The sequence below is a fragment of the Labrus bergylta genome, chromosome 8 (assembly GCF_963930695.1).
Source record: "Labrus bergylta chromosome 8, fLabBer1.1, whole genome shotgun sequence".
Lineage (NCBI taxonomy): Eukaryota > Metazoa > Chordata > Actinopteri > Labriformes > Labridae > Labrus > Labrus bergylta.
Genome location: NC_089202.1, coordinates 4,346,072 through 4,362,948, shown reverse-complemented (window position 1 = coordinate 4,362,948; position 16,877 = coordinate 4,346,072). Strand labels below are relative to the sequence as shown.

Below are 16,877 nucleotides of genomic sequence, written 5' to 3'. Positions count from 1 at the left end.
TATTTCTGGTATTTGTTGATCTCACGTGGAAGTGTTAGTCAAACAATTGTAGCCTGATGACACAAATAACTCAAACTGAATTTAATATCCACCTACATTCACAGCTAGCTGCACATTTGGCTCAGGTATTAAAATATATATATATATATATATATATATATATATATATAAAAAGCATTGCAGCTGATAACATGAAAGTAGTCAAAGTGAGTGTCCACACAGCAAAGGCAGGAGGAGGTGCACTGACGGAAAACTTTGCAAAGTGTGTGTTGTCCTCAAATAGCTTCTCCTGCTGCCTCGGGAGGTCATGTAAGGACATTAGGAAGCCCATTTAGTTTACAGCACAAATTATAGTCAAGTTGGAAACTTCATTATTTTTTTCTGGACAGAGAAGAGCTGCACCTTTGTTCATACAGAGTATAATGTATTGGTATAAAATATTTTTGCTATTTTACGAATTTTTATAGCACCGACAGTCGCTGATGAATGACGTCACGACGTATCACAGCGATACAATGTCGCCGTTTGATCATCAAAGAATCTGCCGTTAAAAAATATCAGAGAATTAGGTCAGCAACTTATCAGAACCAGCGGCCACGTTATGAATGTTACAGCCATGTTTTTTGTTTTTAAACTTTTACAAACACTCGGCCTAGGAATAAAATAACCTGCTTACAACGAGGACAAGAGATGTCCGGTGATTCCAGCATCTGCAGACCGGGGCCGTAAGACCGTCAGACCGGGTCCGTCTGTCTGCCTGTCTACCTCCTCCTCCTCCTTCTCCTCCTCCTCCTCCTCCGGCTTCAGGAGACCCACAAGCCCCCCAAACAACGTTACCTCTACTGTAGTCCCGTCCCGGCTGGGGCTGAATGATTAGCCGGGGTACAGACTCCACAAAGCTGAATCTGGAGGCTTCATCTGCAGGAAATCACTTCTCGTCTCGGCTGCACATTTCAATAGTTGCAGTAAGTTTACCGCCATGCATGATCAATAATAAGAACTGCTAACACCGGCTAGTTGGGCCACCTCATAAACATGCTAAATGCTAGTTACCCTTTGTTTTCGTTTATGTCTTAAACCTTAACTTAAATTATATTAAATAAGCTGTCTAATTAACATTTAGATGCTAACTGTTAATGCAAATGATCTCATGATGGCAGTCTAGCAGCACAGCATGCTGTGGGCAACTGGCGGCCCCAATCAACCCTCAAGGTGGACCTCAGGTCAATTTTTATATATCTGTTAATTGGAAACATGAAGAAAACATGACAAAATCTGCCATGAAACCCAGAAATATGTCCATAATAATATTTGATCACTGGTATATGTTGAGTTAAATTTGAGACATAATTGATTGGAATCGTTTTTGTATCCTACAATTTGGCCCTTTGGCAGTGAGAATTAAATTAATGTGGCCCTTGTTGTGACCAAAGTTGCCCATCCCTGCTCTACACAGATAACCTTATAGTTAACTATCAACCTTCCAGGGACTGCACAAGAAAATTAGCCGGCATTGCTAAAGCTTGCACATTCACATGATGGACCAAAGTGCTGCTGTTTATTTACAGTATGGGGTTGCCCCCTCTTTAGTTCAACAAAAGCAGTTGATCCGTACCAGCAGTCACCTGGGTCACAGTTGGCTCCCAGCGTTTGTAGTGATGTCTTATATGTGGACATTACAATCGAGCATTTGTTACATCTATATCGAAGTGAATAAACGAGGCAGTAAATCAAACCATGCCCTGCCCTGGGGGATCAAAATAAACACACACAGACTCAAATGAGAATTGTTGTAACCAGGCAAAGTGGCACAAGTGTAGTTAAGACAATCTTAATAGTATCAAAGTGTTGCCTAAATGATTCTGGTGGAATAATATGAGACTTGTACATAAAGTCTATGTGCGTAACTTTTTTTTACACCTCCAATGTATTGTGGATTAAATGAAATAAGAAACGAGTGAATGAAGGGCTGCATAACAACTTAGTGCTCTAGTTTTATTGTTTTTTGTTGTCTTAGGAAATATAATTATTGTCTGAAATTACAAGTTCAAGCAGAGCTGCATCTAATAGCAAAATAACTGAAAATGACTGAACACTAAATATATGGTGCATCTCCAACTAGTTGAATCAGACATACAGGACTCCTTTTTTTAAATTCAAGTTTTAATAATAGTATATTATTGGTAATGTGTTGCTTGGTTATCAAAGGAACACAGATATTTTCCAAAGTTATTGACTTATTGTGTGTATCATTTAAACACACTTCACTGCAGTTGAAATAACTTTTATATGTATAATTGCTTAACCTGTGTTTTTAACTGTTTGGGTAATAATTGCCAGTCCCTTTTCAAATGTCTTTTTTTTTTATAAATGGCCTACAACACATTTATTTCCCATAATGCTGAATGAACTGCGACATTATATTTCCTCTCACTGAGCATTTCATGCACTGCTCACTTGTTGTGTGTATGGCTACATTATCAACAGGCTTACACACATTATTCTATTAAATATGATGCATTGAGTGGAAACTACTAGACGCTATTTTCTGAGTTCATATTTGTATTTTGTGCTATTGTATTTTAGAAATTAAAGCAGATACAATTGAATCAGTATTTTTTTTTTTACTTAATCATAGATATGAGAATGGCTGCAAGTAACAGTGACTTTGACTACTGACTCCGTTTGTTATTTTGATAAGTAGTTTGTTACTTAGTTTAAAGCTATTTTCTAGTCTAGTTAAAGAGGCCTATCATAAAGCACCAAAGCTTAAAAGTACTTCCTTTGTCTTAGTAACAAATTATGAAGGTATTTAGTTTCTACTGAAACAAAGCAGAAGAAGAAAAACCTGTCCTCAGAGGTGTTAAGCTACTTTTGTTTTATAACCATAATGGAGCCACATAAGGCCAATCATTGAGAAAAGAATCTTATAACATCCTAAAAACTTCAACACTTTGCTCTCTAGTGGCACATCCCTAACCTGACATTTCTTATGTGTCATCCACCAGAAACGCAATAAGGACTCTAGCCTGACAGCACAACCTCCCAAGACATGTGAGCCTTGATCCTGCTAAGTTCATCTTTACCGAAAGCCGAAGTAGATAGAGTAGAGTTTGACTATGTCAAGCCGCAGAAAATCAACCACACCCTGCATGGTTCTGCCCTCCAATGTGGTGGAGCAGGAAGAGGGAGAGGAGAAAACAGAGAGGACAGAAGATGAAAAGAAAGAGCATGAGGAGGGCAACGTGAAGGAGGGACCAGATGAGGGGCCTACTGCAGAGGAGCTGGATAAGGCAGTAGTGGTCGTGCCTACACCTCCAGCTACAGGTAAGACTTGTACTGACACCTTCTATTCAGTATTTTCAGTCATGCCAAGTGTGCTCTGGTTGCTGCACAATGACAACAAAAACTAGCTTTGGCTGTGTGAACACAAACTACAACCACAAACAGCTCCACACACCTTTTTGTCTTTACCGTAGCATGCTAAGCATAGCTTGCTTGATTGCCAATACAGCTTGGCTTCTGTGCCTCATTGATTGACTGTGAGAAACAGACGGTCATTGCTGAATCAGCTGCTAATTTAGCAAAAACACTGCTATAGCTGTCACCCCTTTTGATGACTGATGAAAAAAAACAACACAAGACTTGCGGTAGACAAATGTTTTTTTCTGACATATCCGCCGCCAGCACCGAGGGGCCACGCGGCCTCGGGTGCGGGGATCTCAAACCGGTAATGATCCTTCCGCTGGTTCACCTTCACATTGAGATAGATAGATACTTGATTGATTCAGAGGGAAATTTAAAGCATCCAGTAGCAGCTTACAAAGACCCACTACATGATTCATTGCTTACATCTAACAAGTCACTCAACCCCCCCCCCCCCCCCCCCCCCAAAGATTTAAAGAAACCCCTACACAGGTCAGAATGAAACATGTGCAATTACAAATTAGTCTTATTCCAAGAAAATGTACATAACCTGTGCAGGAATAACCTATGTATAATTGCAATTTAAAAACATAAAATTTGACCTACAGCTTCACAGCAGCAGTTATGTTGCAAGGTACAGCAGTGTCTAAGAGGAGGAAATGCACTTTTAAATGAGTCTGGGTATACTTGAAATGTTGTTTATATATTATTCTAGTGTCCAGCTGGAAGCTGTCTATTTAACACAGCTGTGCAGCTGAAAAATGAAAAATGCTTTAGTCTAAGAGCCACTGTGTGCTTTCCCTCTGCCATAACAGTGAGGGGTTGTTCAATCGTATGGCCAGATGGCACAGGAGACCCTGAAATATACACACCCATATACTAAAATAAATCTGAAATAGGGACTACATGAAAATGATATATCAACCTTAAGAATGTTTTTTTAAATCATAGATGAGCCCAGTGTCTCTGCTGAAGACATCAGCCCCTCACTGAAGCACAGCACTACAAGCCCTCCTGAGGACCCAAGCAGCGACCAGCCCGCCCAGGAACCACAGAGCGATACACCCGAGGAGGGGGGCTCTGACCCTGCTGCCGTTGCTGCCATCTCTCTCAGCAAGACTCCAATCATGAGGATGAAGACCAAATCTGAACCCAAGAGGATCGCCGTGTCACTGAAGTCAGCAGATGAGGGCGTGGAGGGCTTTGGAGGGGGCGGAGAGGGAGAGGTGGGAGGAGAGCAGGAGCCCATCGAAGCTCCTCTTGGGCCGATGACGCCTGTTGAGATGCTACTGCATGACTCCATGAAGCTTGGGGGAGCAGGCCTGCTGGTCAGCCCACCCTCAGAGCAGCATAGGAAATCCTCTGCTTTAAACCCCACAGTGCTTCCTGCAGGCCTTGCACAGGTAGACAGTCTTAACATCTATCTATTGAGGCGTTATAAGTTAAGACATAATAACACTCCATCTAACCCTGTGACATATTAATGCATCTTTTTAAGACTTAACACCAGCCTCAAAAGCTTGACAGGGCTGCTGGGTATCAGAGTTTAACCTTGGCCTTGATGCAGCATTGTCTGTTGAGACCTTTCTTATCTCCTCCCTCCCTTTTTTTAGGTTCTTTCTGCTTTCCACACCCAGCAGAGTGCAGCTCAGCCACAGCTACTGATTCCCCTCAGCAGCATCCCCTCCTACAGTGCAGCTATGGACACCAACCCCCTACTGGGCAACACATACAAGAGGTTCCCTTACCCATCTATGGCTGAGATCAGCGGCCTGGCAGCACAGACACAGTTCACGGAGGAGCAGATCAAGGTAGAAGAAAGGTTTTTCACTTTGGGGGTGAATTAGGGGTACTTAAATGTTTTCCTTGCTGTTTGTCATGAAATGCTCCAAATGTTTTTGATCCACTCCCAGGTTTGGTTCTCCGCACAGCGGCTGAAGCATGGTGTGAGTTGGACTCCAGAGGAGGTTGAGGAGGCCAGGAGGAAACAGTTTAATGGAACAGTGCACACGGTGCCTCAGACCATCACAGTTATACCTGCTCATCAGCTGTCAGCTGCAAATGGCCTGCAGTCCATCCTTCAGACTTGCCAGATAGTGGGCCAGCCCGGCCTGGTGTTTACACAGGTGGGTAAGAAAGCAAAAGATGCTGTAAGACTCAGCTCTGACATTTCCTTCGTCTTGCACCCTGTCAGTGTAGGACTTTGATATGCTTTTGTTTAGTTTAAATTGAAATCAAAAATCCTTTGATCTTCTGCCCTCCTCAGTTGAAATTGACAGGAATTTGCTTTTATTTACTTATTTCATCTTTATTAAGCCAGGAAAAAACTTGAGATTGAAAATCTATTTTTTCAAGAGTTTCCTGGCCAAGACTGGCAGCGGCAAAATGAACAGCGTCTCTGACAAACAACAAGATTTAAGTGACTATTATTCAATTGTAATTGCAACTGATTTTAATTTCAATTAAACAATTTGATTAGCTGTGCTTTTACAGGACACAACCTCGTCTCACCTGCCTGCTAAAATATTTAACCAACTAAAATAGGGAGTATGACATGAGGGAGATACTGCTGTCTGATGACTTCACTAATCAAACATGGCTTCAAGATGAGAAGTCCCAAACCATTGTGTGTTTCTATCCTCAATAAGACTCTTTGTTTGATCTCTGTGTAGGTCGGCCCGGGAGGGAACCTCCCAGTGACCAGTCCCATCACTCTGACAGTGGCAGGTCTGCCTAGCCAGTCTCAGAGCTCCAGCAGAGGTTCCTGCCAGCCCACCCTGACAAACAGCGAGCTGAAACGGGCCACCACAGTGCAGCCCCCCTCTCTTTCTCCACAGGTGGGGATAGCAGTCGTGTGCTTTGTGCTTTCATTGCTGACAACTAGCAAGCTTTTTTATTATTTGGCCACATGGTGTTTCTGTCAGTTTATATATATATATATAATGTATGTCACATGCTTTTTGGCTTTTACCAAGAAGGTATTTGGTATCTGTGGCTGATGAGAAGTACTGAAGAAACCCTAGATTATTGTGTAACTCTCCTGCTTCTGTTTCTCAGGAGAACTCAGCCCTCAGCGTTGACACATTCAGTTTGCGACCAAAGAAGTCCAAAGAGCAGCTGGCCGAGCTGAAAGCCAGCTACCTGAAAAACCACTTTGTCACTGATGCAGAAATTGCCCGGCTGATGAAGGTCACCAACCTGACTAAGGGAGAGATCAAGAAGTGGTTCAGTGACACCAGGTACAACCAGCGCAACTCCAAAAATAGCCACGTCATCGTCTTCCACGACGGAGGGGGCAGAGGGGGTGGCACCTGTAGCAGCAGTGCTTCCACCACCATCATCATCGACTCCAGCGACGAGACTCCCACGTCTCCCCATCCTCCTCGGACTCCTCCTGTCAAGGAGAAGGAGTCGCGGCCAAAAACATGGAATCCGTTTCCGGATTTTACCCTGCAGAAGTTTAAGGAGAAGACTCCGGAGCAGCTGGTGGTGCTGGAGGAAAGTTTTGAGAAGGGTAGCACTCCTGCTGATGAAGAACTGAGCCGTCTGAGGACAGAGACTAAACTGACACGCAGGGAGATTGATGCCTGGTTCACTGAGAGACGGAAAATGCCGTCCGTCAGTATTTCCTCACCAGATTCTTCAGAGGGAGGAAAGATGGAGACAGATGGAGCAAAAGCAGGGGAGGAAGCCAGCTCTTCTCCTCCTTCTGCATCGTCATCTCGCAAAGGGAGTCAAACTCCTCCAGGCGGTCGCAGTAAGCAGCTGCCCACCACCAGCAGCCACAAAGACATGAAAGATAAGACTAAAAAGACCCCAGAGCAGCTCCACATTCTGAAAAGTGCCTTTGTGAGGAGTCAGTGGCCCACATCTGAGGAGTACGACCAGCTGGTGGAGGAGAGCGGCCTCCCTCGCTCCTACATTGTCAGCTGGTTCGGGGACTCTAGGTACTCGTGGAAGAACAGTAACTTGAAATGGTTTTTCCAGTACCAAAGCGGAAACGTCGAAGGGCCAAATGGCGGTGGAAGCAATAAAATGGGAGGCAGAAAAAGACGTGGACGAAATCGTGGTTGGGGGCGTTCCCGGACTAGAAGGCAGCCGAGGAGGTCGGCCTCCTACAGCGCGGATGTTGACAGATCTCCACCTGCCAAAAAATCCAAGAGTGGAAGGGAGATCCTGAAGGAATACTACCTGAAGTATCACTTTCTCAATGAGCAAGACTTGGACGACCTCGTCACCAAGACCAACATGAGCTATGAACAGGTAATGCCCTTTCTTCTTTGTGATGATAGGAATTGAGAACGCTTCAGAATCCTACAACAGTCGTTCTTAATGGCAAAAAGGAGTTTTCAAAAACATTACAACTTAAGATGCTCTCACAAACATGAAGCTCCACTATACTATAAGAGTTACCATGCAGGATTCTCCTCAAACTACGTGTTTCCTCTCGGTCATTTTCATTTGAAAGACTTAAAAGCACGATTGCCCCTCCCCTCCCCATTCCCTCGCTGGCCTGCACTCACACAGCTCTAGGACTAACCTGGCCTGAGCACAGTTATCGTTTTACAACACATGCATGTCTTTACGTAATTATGAAGCGTGCTTTGTTTACCAGACAAGCTGACTCGAAAATTGAAAATAAAAGGGACAGGCCGCGTCCGCACATTGAGAAGACATCAAGAACAACACAGGGAACATGACAGCTACTTTACTGACTTTGTGGCTTATTTTGACTCATTTTAGTCAGATACAGCCATATCACTCTGGGATTTCTCCATAATAAAGGCTGTCCATGTTGTGTACCCGGGCTTGTGCTCGTGCATGAACTGTACCATGCTGAAGCACACCCCCTCCAAGCGTGCCAAGGAAGTGTACCGTGCTTGATCCCACGGATCAGAGCACTCACACGTTTCAAATGAACTGGCCTTTAGGGGTGAAGTCTGCTTGGGCATGGTGCGGAATGCGCCCTTAGCTTTTATCATGACCACTCTCTGTTGAGTTTTATTTGAACCAAAATGATTGTTGAAAAATAAGAATCAGAGCATCACACATTTCTTTAGTGTTTGTAGTGTTTTCTGTTTTCTTTCTTTCATCACGCTCTCCTTCTTTCCACCTTTTCTTCTTCATATCTAGTAGATAATATGCTACTGACTAGCCTGATGCTATCTTGCTTCTTTTAGTTCGTAGTGTTTTCTAAGTCAAAGTGCTGCAAGTCAAATACAGTTATTTTCTTCATGACACACATACTGTATTTATGAAAATGTTTTTGACTTATTGGCTTAAGTTCCAGATCCAGTTTTACTCTGCTGTTTTCTCTATCTGACTTCAACCCAGTGACATGGATTCAAATAGAACACTATAGACTGTACTCTTTCTTTGCATAAACCTCAATCATACTTGTAGTTAGTGTTGTGAATATCAAGCAAAGCTTATCAGAATCAGAATCGGGTTTTATTGCCAAGAACATTTACACATACAAGGACTTGGTAAACAATTAACAAGGAAATAAAGCAGAACTAGCAACAACTTAAATAATACAGTATAAGAAGATATTACAATATATAAAATAGAATTAAAAAATGTAAAATAAAAGACACAAAATGTACAAAAGGTGCAATGTAGGAGCTGTGCAGTGGACTGAGAAAAAAAAATCTTACAGTGTATGTAGCTACTCACAGATTGCATGTAAAGAAAATAAAAGTAATGTTCAGTGGGCGTTAATGTAACGCATAAAGAACAGTTCAGCATTCACATTACTTGATATTTTACTGACTGTGGGGGTGATGAGAGTCTGGGTTATGTGGGAGGAGGGGGGATGGGGGGACATTTTCATCAGGCTGACAGCAGAGGGGAAGAAACTGTTCTTGTGGCGAGAGGTTTTGGTCTTGATGGACCACAGCCTCTTACCAGAGTGGAGTTATTCTCAACACCCACAAAAGTCCATTTGATATCTTAGCAATACTCCAACCACCAATGAAATGTTTCAGCAATCACACTATTTATAAGTAAAAAGAATGGTTGATTTAATCATTTATTTATTTTTTACTGATTACTGTAAAAGATCCACATCATCATGCATACTGATGATCACTTTCATTCTCTATTACAATTCTTTTGGCAGAAATATCACTAATGACATAACCGTGCTGTCCACTATGTCCTTTTTTAACCGTTCCTCTGTCCATCACAAGGTGAGGGAGTGGTTCGCCGAGGTCCAGCGTCGCTTGGAAACGGGGGCAGATCCTTTCGATGAGGCGACTGCAGGCGGGGCCGGGGGAGGAGAGGGAGAGGAGGTGCGGGGAGAGGCCACCACGTCCACCAAGGAGCAGACCGGCACTGGGTTGGGAGACGAGGAGGACGATGAAGGCGATGAAGAGGAGGAGGGCGATGATACCGACGACAGCGAGGTTTGGGAGCCGTCGCGCAGCGTGAGGAAGTCCTTGTCAGTTTCTGAGGATTGATGATTGTGAGGCGCACAGGGAAACGCTACAGAATGTCATCAGAGAAATTGGGATATGATCAATGCTGGAAGACAGTTAGCTAAGCCAAGTCTTTTTGCCACTGATTTGCATGTTTACAAATGAGCAACATTCATTCACTGTTTTTTCAAACTATTTCTGATCCATGTCGACATGAGACTAACTGATGGATTATTAGCTTTAGCCCATTTTACTGTAAGTGATCTGTAATAGTTTTGACAGAAATCATCCATGTAGAAGAAGTTTGAGGCAAACCCTGCTAATCTTACTTGGCACACCAACTTTGAGAAAACTAAAAAAGAAGTTGTTAAGTGCAATCTTCAAGCTGAGCTGAGGATTAAAATCCCAAAAAGACATGTCCGCACATGCTTCTTTAGAAGCAACTGATCAATTCTGGCTGTTGGTGTAAAAGAGAGATGTTTAGAGGAGGAGTTTTAATCTTGCCCTTGTGAAATTTGCACTCCTTGCTGGCTTAAGTTAAGCCATTGTTGGAGATGTTTTAACATGTTTATGCTGCATTGCGTGAGAAATAGTGTTTGTTATACTGCTGTGAGCACAGGCCTAACTTCAAACCTTAAATCTCCAGTGTTATGAATGTTTCCCCCCCTCGCTCGCCCTTTTAAAGGACTTGTATTGTTTACAAAGTTGCTCTAAAATGTTTCACAACTGGATGAACCCCTGAGAAATGTCACTAATGAAACTAGCCCTCATCTATTTGTGGGGCTGGTCGAAAGTAAAGATAATCACAAGAAGGACCTGATACAAATCAGCAGGTTGTTTGGGGCTGAAATGGGTAATTGAAAAATAATGACGCTGAAAGTCTGGCTTTAATCGGTCAGAGATAAACGCCTAGAACGATGCGAGGCGGGCACCTTAATGCTGACTGAACGCCAGTGCCATGAATTTTTAAACGAACACAGGATGTCCACGCAAGTCTTCCCTTTACAGTGGCTTGTTGTTTCATTAGTATTATTTGTTATTCAAGAAAGGCCACAGTTTGTGTTTAATATGCACTGTTTTAATGTTTTTAAACTTATTTCTCACCTTTTGATGAAACCCATCATGCGCTGTAGTGACCTTTTATAGCCACTATGAGGCTGTTGTCCCAAAGTTGAATGTGTTGTCTCCAGCTTGAGGCAGAGGCGCCGTATATGAAATCCTTAATGACCAAGTCAGACATGTTGGTCCACTACAGTAAGAATAGAAACAGACACACATTGAATGGATGGACTGAATTGGAGGATGGAGATGCAGATTAACATAGTTTTTCCCCCAAACTAGCTGCAGCCCCAGTGAAACCTTTGAGGAAGTCAATCCACAGTTCATCATCTTTACAATACTTGCAGTCTCCACCAAATCATCGACACCTTGCCTTTAGGTTTGGGCTCACCTGCTTCGTCAAAAGCGATGCCTGAGAATCATTTTGGGTCTTGACCCGCTCCTTAAAGAAAGACTGTTAGACAGAATTTCCAGAGAAAAACATGAAGCACCTAAACTAAACTTTTTTTTTTTTAAAGTTGCACTTTGTCCATTTGTTATCACAGTGGACTAAATCCTGATTAGGCACCTTAATCTCTTATACCATGAAATGGCTCTGAGAGACCAAATCTGTTTTGTATGAATACAAACTAAACCAGTATTTTGCCTTTTTTGTCCTCCATGGAGGAGGAATCAGTGTATCTATCCACCTTCTAATCTAATGTGTTGTGTCATAGTGGAATGTTTGTAAGGCTCATCGAAACGAAAGAACATTAACGCAACACTTTCCTTTGCAAAATTGCACAATTTGAGCCCCATTTTTGATATTCTCTCCTTTGAAATGCACATGTGTTCTACTTGTTGTGTTTTGTATTGTTGCTTTAAATCATGGAGATGATCTCCATTGCTCCTTCTCCTTTCCCTTACGCCCCCTGTTTGACTCTTTACCCTTCTCCTGCAGTCCATGTTTGTAAAATGAATGCCTAGATTCTTGACGTGCACTTCTCGAGACATGTTTCTGTAAAAGTTATGAGTATGCTGTTGAGACAGACAGGGCTGTAGAGACATCTTCAAAACACTGAAACTGAGATAATTGAATGAATTCCCTTTCTCTCTCTGAAGGAATTGTTGTGATGTCTAAAGAAACTGAACTGCTTTCCCTTTGTGGCGGGAAATCAACCAAATAACATTTTACTGCCGAACAAACTGACCTGATATCAAACTGGAAACTCTTCATTACAGCTCAACACAAACAGGGGAGAGATACCCTGAAGAAGCTTTGCAGACAAACCTTTGTGCCTACACGGCTCTTGTGCTTGTTTTGAACAGAATCTCACCAACTCTGGACAGAAGAGGACGAGAGCTTGTCTTTGGAAATCACACACTGTGGAGAGTTTCTTATGGAAGACTGAGTTGCGTTGCATGATCAAGCTCTGCTTTGTGCTGACGTTTAAAGATGCCTAATTACTCTGAAGTTCACAGCTTCTGTTGTAAGACCTTAAACTGATACCGAGGTGTTGCCACCAGTTTTGTTGTATTTTTCACCAGGCACTTGTCACACTACATGTTGGCACCTTTTGCTGTCCAAAAGCAATTTAATGAGTCTTTGAAAGCAAACATTGTGTGCTAGGGTTAGTGTAAGCTAACTGCGCTAGCTAGCAAGTGAAGGGGAACTGAAACAGTTTGTTGTTACTGTACGTGACAAGTGCTTGGGCAAGAGAAAAAAACAAATTCAAAATGTAAAGGTAAACCTTTATCTGATATTGCATGCAATAACCAAGACGAACAACTTCTCATTTTGTACATACCGTGTGTTGTGTTTGGTTTACTTGGCAGAGAATAAGCCTACTCTGTGATTGAGTCTTTGTGTAGCTATGATACCAGTTTCTTTCCACTGCAGCATGGACCTGTTTTTTTTTTCATTGATGGTTTCCAGGAAACATTTGAATAAGCCTTGTCGCTTTTAGCTAACGCAGGCTAACGTCTAGCTTTTGTTTCTGCAGAACTTTTTAGTCACTGCAGTTTTTAACATTTTATGGCGGCCATTTTCTGCTCTTTTTTAAACCTTTACATCCTGGTACTTGTTGTGCTCATTCCTGCACATGCTACAAACCGGCTGTCAGTAATGAGTTTGTTTTAGCCCCCCCCCCCCAAGTATCCAGCCCACAGTCTTTTCCAGTGTTCTCTTTCTTCACTGTAGTCCGTCTGTTTTTCAATGGTTTTCTATGTTTCTATTCTATCTATGAAAACTGTGTCATTACAAGTCTTTCCAGACATCAATGGATTGTTTGTCATCAGGACAGACTCATTCAATATGTACAATAGAGTAGTGTTTTTGAAATAGAACCAGTTTTAGAGTTCAGCTAGTGTTGCCTGAGTGGCTTTTTGGTACTTTGCTAAAAAAAAAATATAAATATGAAATCAGAACTCATTGAAAAAGACGCTAAGACGACTGTCTTTGTAGCACTTGGGAATCTTTTTTCATTATTTTGTTTGCCAATAACGTGTTCAATTGTTTTTTTTAAACAATACATGAAATCTAACAAATGTAGAAACACAGCCACCCAATTCATTTTTACTCTTCAAGTTTGAAGCTTTTTACACTCCATCTATGAAGACACAGTTAAGTAATGTCTTCTGTGGCTATCTGACATTTTAACGTCAACCTTGTGATCAAAGTTGGATATTTGGATTTGTAAAAATATAGGCACTTAAAAGGGACCAAATGTGTTCCTTTGTAGAAAATGATGATTCTGTGTTTTTGGAGCTTGACTCGTTTTTTTCTAATCAATTGCTGAACATTTTAATTGTAAATCCCGAGTCTACCATCATAATGATTTTCTATCCATTACACTTGTAAAGCCTCGTCATGTAATGGTTTATCACGAGACCCTCATAAAGGTGATTGAAGGTGTAGACATATGAATGGAATGTGACAATATAACCTGTAATATTACAAAAAAAGATTCAAAGTAATATTTCAAATATGAATCACGCATTGATTACTTTTCCCAACCTGCTGAGGTGCTGCGTCCTCTCCTCGAGTTGTGATTTTATATCCCTCACCATGTATCCCAGTTAACCTTGTGCAGTAGAGCTAAGAGCTAACCGTGTGATCTAAATAGTTAACCTGCTGTCCTGTCGTGCACATTTGTCATATCTGTATCCTGCGCTTTACTTCTGCTATAGTCCTCACTTGTTCTCTGTAGGTAAGAATATTCCATAAAGCAAAATCATAGATTCAAGTGTTTCACAATGCAACAGAAGCGAGTGTTGTCTATACCGTGTTATACTGTACTTGTAAATGGATTCAAGGTGCAATCTTCACCCTCTAGTATTCCTGCTCTTATTTTCATCTTTTGACTCTTTTTTTTTTTTTTTTTTTTTGGAGACATTGCTCTTGTTTTAAATGTCCAATTAACAGTTTTCTCTATGTTCACGCTTCAGTGCGTCTCATATTACCAGACCTGTGCTACCAAACGATGGCAGTGATTTCACCTTCTGTATTCAATGAAGGTTCTGTAGACACAGATACTGAGAATACAATGATAAAACTGTTTACTTAACAGGAGACAAACCATATTTAAAATGCTACTTGAAATCAACTGTGTCTCAGTTCTGACCTGCAACAACTCACTGATCCTCACCATCATGATAATGATAAGGTGGAGAAAACATTACGCTTCACCTGACACCATTTATAAACTCAAACGTCTGAAAGAAGTATTCATCTGTGTCTACAGATCTGACGTTACCATCTACACTTAAGTTATTTCTTCCTCCTGTCTGTACATGTGAGCTGTGTTACAAACTGAGAGTGTCTGTCATAAATTCTGATTAAACACGTATGTATGTATGTTTGTGTTTGCCTGCTTTAGAAAGCTTTCTGTTCCCTCATCAGCTCGTAGCTTCTTGCTGTGAGACACTTTGTGCAATGTTGATTTTAAATCCCAGCTTCTGTTGCTTTGGCTCCATTTAGAAAGGGTTATATTTTATACTTGTTTTGAGGACTAAACCCAATAAATTTTGATCAACATTTGGCGTCTTTTGCTTTAAATATTGAGAAATGAAACCGTGTGGACTAAATACAGTTGCAGTGTGGAAAGTAATGAATGGAGTCCTGTTATTATTTGTGTCCTACTTTTCATCACTATATGCTCCTATTGACATTGAACGCGTCTTTACATTAGCTACTCGTCAAACACCTACTGCCAGAGATGAATTTATCTACGCTGTTATCACCATTAACACTTTAAATTCAACTAAGAGTGGTGCAGTCAGTTGTTGGAAAGACATGGGTTAGAATTGCTTTCTTTTCATGTATGTGTTCAAATGACACTTTCAGCTAAAAAAAAAAAAAATCAAACATTACTTGACTGCAGCAGCGAAATAGATTTTCAACATAAATAAATATATTTTATTTGTACAACACTTTCTGTTAAAGCAAGGAAAGGCAAATCATTTTGTATTAACATCAGAGAGCTTGTCAGTCATTGTGTGACCAAAGATTTAAAAAATGGTCAGAGAAACAGACTGAAAAGAAGTCCGTTTGGTGTGTGGTTCACAGGGAACTCAGGGGGATGACTCCCACCAGAAACACCTATGGACCTGGATTCCATCCTCTACCCACCATAGACTGTAACAGACTAAGACCAGGGACAGAGCCAAATGGCCAGAAAGCCGACACCACCTTTGTGTTTGTTGTTTTTATTCATTGAAATTCTGCTGTGGAAATGACATGTCAGAAGTAAATCAATAACTGTTTTTTGAAGCCTTATAGCTTAAATAGCTCTGATGGATAGATATGTTTTTTTATTTATCATAAACTGGGACTTTACTTGCATGCTTGCATTTGCACCATTATTTATGTAATTCTGATTTAATGGCATATCCTACATTTTTCCCCACATTTGAATATATGAACGTCGCGCTTGTATCCATGTATGTATGTGTGCCTTTCTTAACAAACAAACTTGCATTTTACACAATTTATTTTTGGGATATCAGAATTGAGTAAACAAAAAAAATGGAAATACATTTAAGATGTATAAATTATCATCTCTACTCTGATAGATGCTGCAAACGTCACTTGCCCATTTTTATTTGTCCAAACTCTGGAGTCCATAACTAAATAATTACAAGTTTATTTCTGTACATCATTAAATAGGTGGTAATAGGCTCATTGCTGGTGTTGCCTCGTTCAGCCCGATTTCCTTGTTTAAATCCTTATAGAATATGTTTTATGTGTGAATTTGGACTTAAATATTGTCTGTATATGAAGATATCATTAATGTAATATGTACGTTAGGCTAAGGCTTTTTATTATTTTCAAATAAAACTTGTGCACAGCAAAGATTTGAAAGACTGTGTAAAGGTACAAAAGTAGGATATCAATAAACACGTTTAATAAATCATTAATTTGGCTTTGCTTTGTAAAACAGCATGCAGACCTGCTTCATGGCCTGTAGACCATAACACGCTGCTTTTTATCCTATTGATGCACAAACTAATCAGCACTAAATACATAATAATAACTTTATTTATATAGCACCTTTTAAAAACACAGGTTTACAAAGTGCTTTGACAAACAACAAAAACAAGAACAAAGCAAACTAAACCAAACACAGAAGAACATAAACAACAGCAAGAACATAACAAATGCAAAATACTAAAAATAATTAAATACAATTCAACAGAAAAGAACCCAAAGTGCACGATACCCAAAAGATATATATAACCCGACCATCACAAGAACCATTATAAGAACCCAGGAAACACAAAAACCCAACAACACGAGCTGAGACCAAGAGGACCAAAGATTTAAAAAGATGTAAGAAACTAAAAGAGCTAAAAGCAAATAAAAAGATAACAGCAATAAGAAGGTAAGAGCAGGAAAAGAAATAGAAACAAGTGGAACATATGGGCCTCTAATTGAGACCTGCCTTTATATGTCAAAACCATAGACTGTAAATATTAAAACCCTAAGTTTTACGG

At 40.8% G+C, this 16,877-nt stretch overlaps 1 protein-coding gene across 1 annotated transcript; it reads left to right on the top strand.

Moving 5' to 3' along the window:
- The first annotated feature begins 307 nt into the window (after positions 1–307).
- On the top strand, positions 308–14,992 carry LOC109984059 (zinc fingers and homeoboxes protein 1). The gene is made up of 8 exons (XM_020634073.3): positions 308–965; positions 3,009–3,327; positions 4,378–4,829; positions 5,040–5,237; positions 5,340–5,552; positions 6,099–6,263; positions 6,484–7,689; positions 9,618–14,992. Exons 2-8 carry the CDS (start codon positions 3,120–3,122, stop codon positions 9,885–9,887), a joined length of 2,712 nt encoding a protein of 903 aa, XP_020489729.2. The 5' UTR covers positions 308–965; positions 3,009–3,119; the 3' UTR covers positions 9,888–14,992.
- Positions 14,993–16,877: the final 1,885 nt, after the last annotated feature.